This window comes from Parambassis ranga, chromosome 13, assembly GCF_900634625.1.
Source record: "Parambassis ranga chromosome 13, fParRan2.1, whole genome shotgun sequence".
Classification (NCBI taxonomy): domain Eukaryota; kingdom Metazoa; phylum Chordata; class Actinopteri; family Ambassidae; genus Parambassis; species Parambassis ranga.
In genome coordinates, this window is record NC_041033.1 from 8,337,170 (window position 1) to 8,348,904 (window position 11,735).

Genomic DNA, 11,735 nt, shown 5'->3' on the forward strand with positions numbered 1-11,735 from the left:
GCGCTGTAGTTCTGGTTACCATATCCAGGCCTTAAGACTACAACATTGTTTTTTTCTGGATTGACTTGTACATATGTAAGGGCATCTCACCTGACCTACCAAACAGCCTACAGTACCATAAGACAAAGGTATGCATTGTTTTCTTGTGTTTCTAGATACCTCAGTGCACCAGAGACAACATATGGTACAAATAAATGTCAACAAAACTGCTACATACTTAAGTCTTTGTGTCTTCCTGTCACACGCCTTAAGAACAGCCAATGCTAAAATTCAGCTTCAGATTACCCAAATACATATTCTCCTGGCCAAATGACTGCTGGGTGATCTGAGCTGAGCTGCGGTTGGTAGGTACCATGGCCTATTATTAGCCACTGATACCGCCTTCTCAGCTGAGTCTGGTGTAGGAGGAAAAATATTCATTACGTAACAATAAAGGATCTGTCTCCCTGACACACTTCCTGAATACCACAGCAGCAAACTAGGCCTCAAACTGAGGCAGAGCGGATGCTTCATCCATTTGTTTGTTGGAGCGGTGCAGTTTGTTTTCTGCTTATCCCTTTGCTCCACACATTCACCACACCACCCCTCCTTCTCACAGCTCCTCTTCTTTGTGGGTCAGTGATGCAGCGGGAGTGACGCAGCAGTGGCAGGAGCCTCCAGAAGTCAACTATACACAGCAGGACCAGGGAAAACCATAGCCTACAGACAGCAGTGACGAAGGGGGAAGATGGTAAAGGCCTGATCTAGGCCAAAGGAAGAATGGAAGCTGGGTAGCTGCTCTCCTTTTCTTCCTCCTCCTAAACAAACACCAGAGAGACCTTCACAGCGGCAGAGACAGGCCTGGCAAGACCATCAGCACAGAAACATTTTGGTAGGCAATTCTGAATGCGAGTGCTTGTTACAGTAGCAACAAGGGATGAGTGTCTTTGTGTGCTAAGAGTGTGCATGTTTTGAGAATGAGGCCTACTCAGCCATGTACTGCAGTCTTTGCTTCCCTGCTGATCAACGTCCCTACAGGCCGCAGCTGAGCGCACTAAGCATCAGAGGGAGAGGCCTGTATACTTTTTTCCTGGGGATTTAAACATATCCTAACTGTGATATCAAGACCAGACGCCATGGTGCAGCTTATAACATACTACAAATACTAATGAGCCAACATGCAGAATCATCTGTGCAGTTTCGTGGCTGAGCTGGTACCATCCTGTCTTTCACGCACAAGGGCACAGGCCAACCCCACAAACAGGTAGCTGTTGTGAAGAGACAGACTTGTGAGGAAGAAACTTCTTCCTTTACACTTACAGTATATAGTATCAAGACTAACAGCCTGTGGGCACATAGACACCCAGCCCATTTTTAAAGTAAAATTTGACAGCCATTTGGAAATAACAAGGACTTTGAGGATGTCTTAGGTTGGTAAAAACACATTTTTATGTCGCTATATACTCAGAATAATATGATTAACTGTAGATAATGGAATCACATGTCTCTGCTGCAGAAATACAAACACATTCATATTTGTAGACTCCAAAAATGTAAACGACGGTATATGCAGTACACTCAATACACTGAACTGTAGTGTCACTACATCTGGATTTAGGGGGCATAAATGTGAACACTTTTATTGTGCTTATGTGTATAAATGATGATGGCGAGGAGAAAAGTTTTGAAAATGAATCTTGAAGCTAAACAGCAGCCATTTTCAAATCATTCATTCGTTTGTGTTCCCAGTTTGTGTATTCTCATTTTAGTTAACTACTTATTCTCATATTGACTACTTCTGATGCATACAGTTTTAATGTGTTAGTTAATACATGAGTGTAACTGAAGTGTAATAATGTTGCAAGCAGAATTAGGTAAAATTAGGTAAGGTGAACAAAATGGCGGCCCCCCAGCCACTAAAAGTCTCAATCAGTCTAAAAGTCTAACCTAATGTTACGTAAAGATTTTAAAACTGACATTGGACAGCCTTATTATGGTTTTCTGATACAATGACACATTTTAATCAGAAATCAGCAGTCCAACATAAACCAATCCATTTAGCAATGTGAGTATAGACCATGCTAATGTAATGTGTTCAGGAAAGTCTGTTTTTAAACTGTATTGCCAAGATGCTAATATCAACTTTGTTTTTGTTTGTTTGTTTATTCATGACACCAAGAAAAGAAGAATAAGACATTATAGTAGTTAAGATTTCTAGGGCTAATGTGGTCAGGCATTTCATAAAGAGCTCAAACCTTTGAAACAATACATGTGGGATTGTTATGCGTGTATGCACTGTCAACACGACTATAATATGTGATGCTGTGGAACAGGTTTAAAGCAGGTCTCAGTCGGGATGATGAGAAGACCCACACAATCACATGACTTCACACTCAGTTGTGTGAATAAAACAGTTGCTTCCGTCCTCAGAGGCTAGTGAGAGGCTCACAGAGCCATGTCGGGTTCAGCTTCCTCCCCTCCCCCTCGTCTGCAGTGCTGACGCATCTGCTGCTTTTGCATCAATCAGCAGCCTCTATATAGGTACAGCCAGAGTCCTCGATCATAACAGGACTCTCTTTCTCTCAGCCTTGCATTCGCTTTGCATGCTCAGTGCAACGGTAAAGAAAAAGCACCGACGAACATCTGTCCTGTGACCGCTGTGCGACAGTAGTCAGTGCCATCTTCTCTCGGCTTTTGCATTACCTAACCACAGTGCATGCGTAAGCACACAGAAGGGCTTTGGTGTGATGTGTTGCTGCACAGGCAGAGACTATGTGCACAAGCATCAAACAGATGGTGTAGTGTTATGTATTCAAGGTGCATGTTCTTTTTTACGTGGGCGAGAGAATTGTGTTTCATGCATTTTCCTTTTTGGTCAACATGGAGGTGCATCGGGATTTTAGCTGATGTGGAACTGGAGAGATATAATAAGCCGCTTGTACAGCAGAGGACCCCTCACTCTATGCTGCTAATAGCAATGCAGCTGAGCGTTGTCTCTGGCTGTGGAATCGAGTACAGAGCTGGTGTGTGATGTAGCACCCTGCATCTCTCCGCTCTCCCTACAGCCCTCTGCCATGCTTAATAAAAGTTGCCGTTTCCTGCTCAGTGGCTCCAGAACGAAAGCTTCCGTTGCCCGGCTATCACAAAGGCAGACTCACACTCCGATCTTGCTACGTGCTGTAAAAACCCGAGTTATTCTTATGGCTGTAGCAGGACAGAGAAGGGACAGTCAAAGGAGGGCAGGGCAGATTTAGCCCAGGACCTGAGCTGCATGGATAGATGCGAAGGACGTTGGAGCTGGAGTCATCTGCACACAGAGAGGGAGGGAGAGGAAGAAAGACGTCAGAAAAAGATCTGCTTCTGACAACACCACTGTTCAGCGACCATCACAGAAAAAACAAACTACTTTTGCCTTGCTGTCACGAAACTAGTATAGTTGGTATACATGTAGAAAAGGGATACCGCATGACATCGTTTCTTGTTCGCCCTGCATCCTTTTCTCTGAATTACTAAGGTATGTTTGCATGGTTTCCCTCTATTTCTAACCTGTTCTGTTGCGGAAGTGCGCTTTGCAGAGGTGCGTGAAGTGGCTTTTGCTTTGACATTTCGCTCTTTTTGTTGTCTGTTTGATAATACTGTCTCTATGCTGTACTGTCATATCTTGGTTTGTGGTTTGGTATGTGGGGATTTTAACTTTACAGAAGAAAAGATGTTAAAAAATAATTTCACATCAGCTTTGAAGGTAAACTAAAGCAGGGTGTGGCAAATTCATGAGTACTGATGACAAATTCAAAATTTCCGCTCAGCATGTGGCAACAGTGAACCACAACATTTTGTTCAATTTATATACATTTATATATATATATATATATATATATATATATATATATATATGTATGTATGTATGTATATATGACAACATATGATAGCCGCCTTAAAGAATGAAACTGCTCTGCAAAATTGAGAATAAATACATCGCACAACAAATACATTGCTCTCATGATGATGATATGAAGAGAAAGTCCATTTTGTGCTGCAGACAAAGACACACAGACCAATACACATACACAAAGTATAGTCAAGCGGAGACAAAAGGCAAACCTCAGTTTCTCTGCAGACTGCTGTGTTGCAGGTTCTCAGAGAGGGCAGGATGTTTGTGTGTGAGAGAGGACCAAAAGCCCGAATAGCTAATACTGTCAATTGCCATCCAGCTGAATCCCAATAAGTGCTGCGCCATAGCATGTTGCCATGACAACGGAGGCCTGTCTGAGAAGGAAGGCAGGAGGCTGGTTGTGTTTTCATCAGCCTGAGAGGCTTTAAAGAACGGCAGCCATATTGGATTTGTTGCAAAAACACAAAACTGGAAAGGAATACAAAAATTTAAAAAGTGACAGCAGTGATCGCTGTTAGCGTACGCCTCATCAGGCTAATCTTTACTGTGCATTTAATTACTAGCATCTAAATGATGCATTTCAAGACAAAAAGGGACATCAAACTGTATAACTGTAAACTTTACAGCGTAACTTGACATTCAATACAGCAACACAGCCTCCAGAGAAACTCATACTAAATTGTACAGTCAGTGCATGAGTTGCGCTGTAGCCATAACGATAAAAAACTACTAATAATGTAATGTTGTATTGTCTGAGCATTGATGGAGGTGTGATGATTCATTGTGTGTAAGTGCAAGCTGAGTAAGTTTGCAAATTCAGTCAGCATGCTACGTAGGACATGCTAAATGAGTCAGTAGGGGCTCACTCCGACCCTGACATGAGTCAACTAGGAAGTCATGCTGGCTGGGTGATAAATCCTCATCAATCCTCAAAATGAATGAACCCTCTCTAAAAAGCTGATTTTAATCAAATAACAATCAAACCACAAATGCAGGTGATTTACTAAAAACACTTGAAATTAATTACAATATTACTGGCAGAATATATATTTGCTTTCATAGTACTGATTAAAACGTGTGACTACGGTGTCCCTTCCTGGTTCAAGCCTTGTTCCTGTGACACTGAGAGGAAGCCTCTACCCCTTACACAGACAACTCAATGGGAGAGCATAAAATATAATAATCACACATTACTGTCTGCACTTTTGGTTTTCATATTAAACCTATGCATTTAGAAGAACCAGTCAGCCAGTTTCATGCCACACTTTTGTTTTTACTTTTAGTTGTCTTTCGACTCAAAGCAGTTTTAGACAAAATAAAATTAAAAAAACGATTCCATAGAATTAGCAATTTAAATTTGGGTTTTATTTACTTACTTAAGTATAATAGACATTTTGCATATCAAATGGTAAGAAATAACCTATTAATTCTGACTCTTTGTAATCACCCCCTAAGCCAGGAAAAACCCTGGTACTTGTCATACCATGGGATTTCCATGTGTGACTAATCCACAGGAAAAACAATTGTCCAGATGGACACATATTAGGGGACGCCATACATTAGGGTCGCTATAGCAATCATAGTACAATTCTGTCTGATAGGTCTTTCTTAAAAAAAAAAAAACAATAACTTTTAAGTTATTAAGCTTTTAAGTTATTAAGCTTTTAAAATGTCAATAAAAGCCTTTCTGTACAACTAGATCATTACAACCACAAGTTAAGTTTTAAATGTTGGCTGTGATTTCAAAGAAGTGAGATTAAAATGATAATGGCATCAGTCACCAAAACTGTTGGCCATACTAGACAACAGAGCTCATCTGTCAGGGCATTACTGCCATCTAGTGTTCAAACACAGGAAGCTCTAAAATACATTAATTTACAACTTGTGAAGAGTGGATCTTTTTTAATTTCATATTTTCCATTCCATACAATGAAATGTAATGATTGATTCTGTTCTTCTTTTTAGATGACTGTGGTGTCCCCATGCACTCAAAACCTGATGGATAGTGCTCACCCTCACAATGTTCTGAGCAAGCTCAACGAGCAGCGCTCACAGGGACTCTTCTGTGATGTTACTATCGTGGTGGAGGATGTAAAGTTCCGAGCCCACAAGAACATCCTGGCAGCCTGCAGCGGGTACTTCAGGCATGCTTTGACAACGTCAGAAAAATGGAGCTCCAGCCAAGTGCTGGAGCTGATGGACCTGAAATCTGAAGTCTTTGCCAGCATCCTGAACTTTATATACTGCTCAAAGGTTATGTCACCTGGTGCAGAGGACACAAGGGGGCTGGTAGCAGCAGGAAAGAGACTTGGAATTCCTTTTTTAGAGAAGCTTGCAGAACAAGAGAAGCAAGATGATTGTATCAAATCCACAGACTCCTGCACAACGCCAGTGTCTAAAACAACAAAGAAGGAAGCTCCCAGGCCTGAGGAGATAGACAGTGCCAGAGGACCACGCATCACCAATGCCTTCTCAATTACTGAAGTGTGTCCTGGGAACAATCCTTTCACCCCTCTGGTTCAAACAAATGGGGAGAGGCAGTCGCCAGATGTGGGACAGCTCCCATCAAGTTGTCCTACAACGTCCTGCTTCAATGGGAACAATGAGACAACACATGCCCTCTCAGAACACTCATATGCAGTAAGTAAATCCAATGAAGGCCAAGATAATAGTCAGTGGGAGAACAACAAGGTCTGCAAGCCAGCTGTCTTACAGCCAAAGCAACTCTTTTACAGGAATGCAGGTCCGCTTAAAAAGCGTCACAGGCTGAGAGGCATCTTGGGTAGAAGTATACTTCCGACACCAGCTGAACCACAAACAGAGAAACCAAATACATTTACCCCCACATCAACTGATGCCAATCCAACAGCACCTGCAGTCGTAACACCACCTCCACTTTTTCCAGAAGCAGACACAGAAAAAAACAGAGACACAGGGCTGCCTATGCCCTCTGATAATCTTCCAATGGAGCTAGGTCCACCGACCCTTTCCCCTCACACAGAGGACAGCATTTCAATCTATGGCTGTGAGCACTGTCCAGAGATATTCACAAACAATGCTCTCCTCACCATCCACTCAGAGGTTCATAAAAAGAAGTTTGTTAGTCATTTGTTTTGTAAGTTTTGTCACAGAAAGTTCATACACCTCAAACGACTGCGCAACCATGAGCAGGTCTGTTCTAAGGCAGGGAGAAGCCCGCCTAAACCCCTATCAGCCAATGTGGTGGACCACTGCTCAGATGACAGGCTGGATACGGACAGCATAATGACACAGCCTCCTTCTCCTGACCTCTCAACCCATGACACACCAGAGCCCCTTCAAGTGGACCATTTAGAGCCTCCAAAGGATGAGAAGGCAGGAAAACCAGGTGGTAGTCAGAGGAGATACAACTGCAGCGTGTGTAAGCGAGTCTATGTCACCCTATCCAGCCTGAAGCGGCACGAGAATGTACATTCCTGGCAGAGGGCCTATCCCTGCCATTATTGTAATAAAGTGTTTGCTCTGGCAGAATATCGTACCAAACACGAAATCTGGCACACAGGTGAACGCCGCTATCAGTGCATTTTCTGCCTAGAGACTTTCATGACATACTATATCTTGAAGAATCATCAGAAGTCCTTTCATGGCATTGATCCCAGTCTAGCTGTAAAGAAAAAGTCAGCCAATGGAGGGCTGAAAGCCAGTGTTTATCCCATAAAGCTATACAGACTTCTACCCATGAAGTTTAGAAAGAGAAGCTATAAGACATACAGTCAGACATATTCAGAGAGTGCTGACAAAGGTGATCAGTCCTCGCTAGACAGCAGCTCACTTATCCCTCCATTTGAAGACAACAATGTGATCAGCAATGCTGACACAGCTTCATTCCCACTGACATTCATGGCAACAACAAAGATGGTGTCACCTGTCATGCCTCGCATCTGTTTTGACAAGCCACATGACCAAGATATGGAGCAAAATCCAAAAAGTGAAATGGAAATGAGGAGCAGCTCAAGAAAAGGGGCTGAAAACAGAGATCCAATGTTTGCAAACCATGACAGTACCTTGCCTGTGCAACCCAATACAGAGTCTCCTGCAGGGTATAAAAATCATCCACCGACGTTAATAGACTCAGAGCACATCAGCAAAAATGTGCCACTATTTAACTCAATGGACACTGTTAAAAAGTTAGGTGAGCTTTCAGCTTCAGCAAAAAGAGTTGAGGATATGACCAAGGAGATACTTCAGTCAAGCACAGACAATATAGTGACTGATAAGATTGTAGGGGCAAAAACGGAAACATATATCGCCAAACCTGCCTGCCCTGGTCCATCTGTAGACAGTGATGCTATGCCGCTCTGTCAAATAACAGTAAAAATTGGCAATGAAGCTATTATCCGCCGCCAAATCAAAGGATCAAAGCTCTTCCCCAGAAAGAAAAGGAGAATCAGAGAACTGAGTCAAGAGGAAAGCCCTAGCCGGGGCCCGCCAACATCAGAAGACTCAGAGAGTCCCAGGCTCCGCCTCAGAGCAGATATGACTGGCGCCACAGAGCCAGAGACATACGATGACCAAAATGACTGTGACCCGGCTGATAACCTGTGGCGTCCCTACTATTCTTACAAAGCTAAAAAGAAAAGGAAGAAGCTCCGATTCAAGCACGGGAGAGCATTATTTCACCACTATTCTGAAACCTCTGAGGACAGAACTGGAGCTACTGAGGCCCACCATGATAGAAGTAGTTGGCTGACAGATGAGGGCCTCTCAGGAGGGAGTGCAGGACTGAAACACACCCAGCGGAGGAACCTCAGCCCAAGAGCCACCTACAACTGTGACATCTGTGACAGCTCTTTCATCACAGAGACAGGCCTCAGAGCTCACGTAATCGGTTCCCACCCATGTTTCTGCCGAACTTGTGGCAAACAAGGTCCCCCTGGTGAGGTGCCTGCTGGCGGTGATTACATCTGCAACAGTTGTATGGAAAATGGATCCTGCTTCGACAACACACCGCGGAGCCCAAACCCAGAGAAGAAGTATCGCTGCTCCTTCTGTCCCCAGCGTTTCCTTTACCTTGCCACCAAGAAAAGCCATGAGAAAAAGCACCAGGAGACAAATGAGGAGGAATACACATATGACAGCTTCGCATCATCTAAATACTCAACACACCTGAGTGAAGACGATAAACAAGTCTCCATCAAAACAGAAAATAGTGACAATCAGGGTGGCATTGACATAAAACGTGAAAGAGATGAAGGGCAACATTTTTCTGTTGAGAAGTCTAAAATCGAGGATGACTTTATTTCATTAACCAACTACCAAGATGTGTCATTTTCCAACATTAAAAGTCCATTACCTCCCTGTGTTGATACTTTGTTTTCCCTGACATCCTCCAAACATAAAGTAGCAAAGAGGAGGATCAATGCACCACATTCTATGCATATCGTTTCAAAGAAGCAAGCCTGTGACAGAGACAGCGACAGCAGCAAGGATATTGTGACGGGACCAAGACCGAACAGTCACACTGATCGTGAGAAGTCCAGTAAACTATTTAGAAGAGGTGACTCTGAATCTGAAGCAAGCCACATTTCGATACACAAGCCAGAGAAATGGGTGTGCAAAGACGAGCCATTTTGGTCTGTGTAAAGAAGGAAACATTTGTTGTCTTTCCTCAACACTGCACTTACATCAGTGTAGCCGCATAGGTAACGTCCTCCCTCCTAAATTAAATAACTCAGTGATTTTTTTGTAGAAAGTATTTTTTGCATTATACAGGACCTCCTGACACAGACTGTACTTCGTCCATTGTCTATGCATGTAAAGGCAGACTGGGTGACATCATGACATTTAACTCAATGTTTCTTTAAACAGTGTGCAATATAAGAACAGCATTTTCAAAGTGTTTGATGACAAAAAAAGCTGCCTAATCTTTTTTTTTTAAAGTAAATAAATGCGTTTAACATAAACATTATCTATTCTACAGCTGTCACATGTCTCAATCTCCTGTTCATTTATTGGGCATGGTGAGTTGCACTTTATAGACTATGCTAATTTGTTTGTATAATACTTTGATAATTGAGTCTAAGCACCACTGATATAATTTCTAATGATCACACCATTTAGATTAAAGTTACTACTTTTGTGTGTTTATTATGTAAAAAAAAAAACCTGTAAAACTATTTAAATAAATATTGTTGACATTCTAAAACAGGCCTTGTGTCCTCCTTTGGCAAAACCACTACTACTTTCTGACACTTAATGAAATGCTGACGCTGTCTATTAAAGCAAGAGTTAAAGGTACAAAAACCTCTTCCATGGTTTTCTAACGCTGAAGCCACATGGTGGTGATCTGCTCCTCCGTTCCTTTGAGGGCCTGCAGCCCATCTGAAAAGCTCGTTCCCTCATTCTTCCACACAAACTGCATCTGTATTTAGTGATGGGCTTCAACACACTATTTCCAGATGTTTCTAAAACCCATGCTTCTTTTCATATACTGGTCTCATGATTTAACAGATGGCTCGTACATTTTAGGTTTAAGATTATGCTCAACACAGCAGTAGTGTCACAAAGGGAAAAAAGGATCTTAACATAATGAAGGATTATTGTGTATTACAAACATGATTATGTGACATTACTGATATTGTTTGAGTTCTTACAATTTATAATTTTATAGCATGGATTCTAATGAGACAGAAAGCATGTGCTAATTTAAAGTACAGTAAGTGGTACAGAAAGACCTGCAACAATTCACTGTATTGTCAAAGTGCTGTAATTAATTTTTAAATTAAAATTTGGGATTAAAAAAAACCCTCTATTTGATATCAAATATTCTGTATTTGACTTGAAGATATCATTAGGATTATTTAATGGGGACATCAACCACAAAGATTTTCCTCATTTGGCCGTAGCCTACTGTTTCTTTGCTGTTTAGTTTTTGCCCTTGATTTTAAAAATGAAAACAAACCCTCACCTTTTTTGTTAAAGTATAATTATTCAAAAAGATTTTTTTTCCAAAACATTGTGACAATATTTATGGCAAGAATTATTCCAAAATAAAGACAGTGTCAAAGTGGCAACAACTGCAGTTCCTTGCATGGCCACTTGAGGCGAGTCTAGACTCACAGACCTCTGTGTTATAATGCACAACTTACTTACAACTTAAATGTTTGCTGCCAAGTTTCTCTAAATAATTTCCCATTTATGACAACTGTATAATGTGTTAAATTATTATTTTTAAATCTTGTGAATACATAAAGACACAGAATGCATAATTAAAGGTGTGGTCCCTTTAAATAACAGTTGGGTGTTGTGACAGATTGTGAGCTGCCTGCTTAGGAGACACCTGTTCACTTCAGTCCAACTCATGCTTAACCTCTTTTGACCCACACTAAGCTTTAAGAAACCAATGGGTGTGACATCATGGGAACGTCTGTCCAGCTTTATTTACAGCCTATTATCATACCCACTGCAAAGTGTTGGTGGGTGGATCGTTGATTGTTGTGTGGTGTAATTACTCCAAATGACCTGGACATGCTGTTGGAATCCAAGGTAGGCTGGGACATCAATTCAATCTGATTGATATACCAGCTGATTCAAAATGAAATACCTATAAGAGCATCTGCCAGGAAAGTTAAAACGGGCAGTGGTCAAACTTTCCAGCAGGATAATGATCCAAAGTGCACCTCTGTATCTGAACCTTTCTAAAAATTATTTTAAATTGACGAACAACATATGCATAACTAATAACACAATACATGTTCACACTGAAATAACTTCCAATGTTGTCCAGTGGAAAGGGCAGAGCTTCCTCTCTATACCCATATTCATAAGGTAATAAATCTAGGTCAGGTGTTATCAGTACAGGCTTTGTAAACTAGTGTGTACTATG

The 11,735-nt window shown here is 41.6% G+C and overlaps 1 protein-coding gene across 2 annotated transcripts; it reads left to right on the top strand.

Moving 5' to 3' along the window:
- Positions 1–14: 14 nt before the first annotated feature.
- zbtb38 (zinc finger and BTB domain containing 38) lies at positions 15–9,955 on the top strand. 2 transcript variants are annotated; one of them, XM_028419240.1, is made up of 3 exons: positions 15–128; positions 599–871; positions 5,837–9,955. In XM_028419240.1, the coding sequence occupies exon 3, from the start codon at positions 5,837–5,839 to the stop codon at positions 9,491–9,493; it is 3,657 nt and encodes a 1,218-aa protein (XP_028275041.1). In that variant the 5' UTR covers positions 15–128; positions 599–871; the 3' UTR covers positions 9,494–9,955. The 2 variants fall into 2 exon arrangements, with proteins under 2 accessions (XP_028275041.1, XP_028275042.1); XM_028419241.1 differs by lacking the exons at positions 15–128; positions 599–871 and adding an exon at positions 3,325–3,493 and having other exon boundaries at positions 5,837–9,938.
- The last annotated feature ends 1,780 nt before the right edge of the window (positions 9,956–11,735 follow it).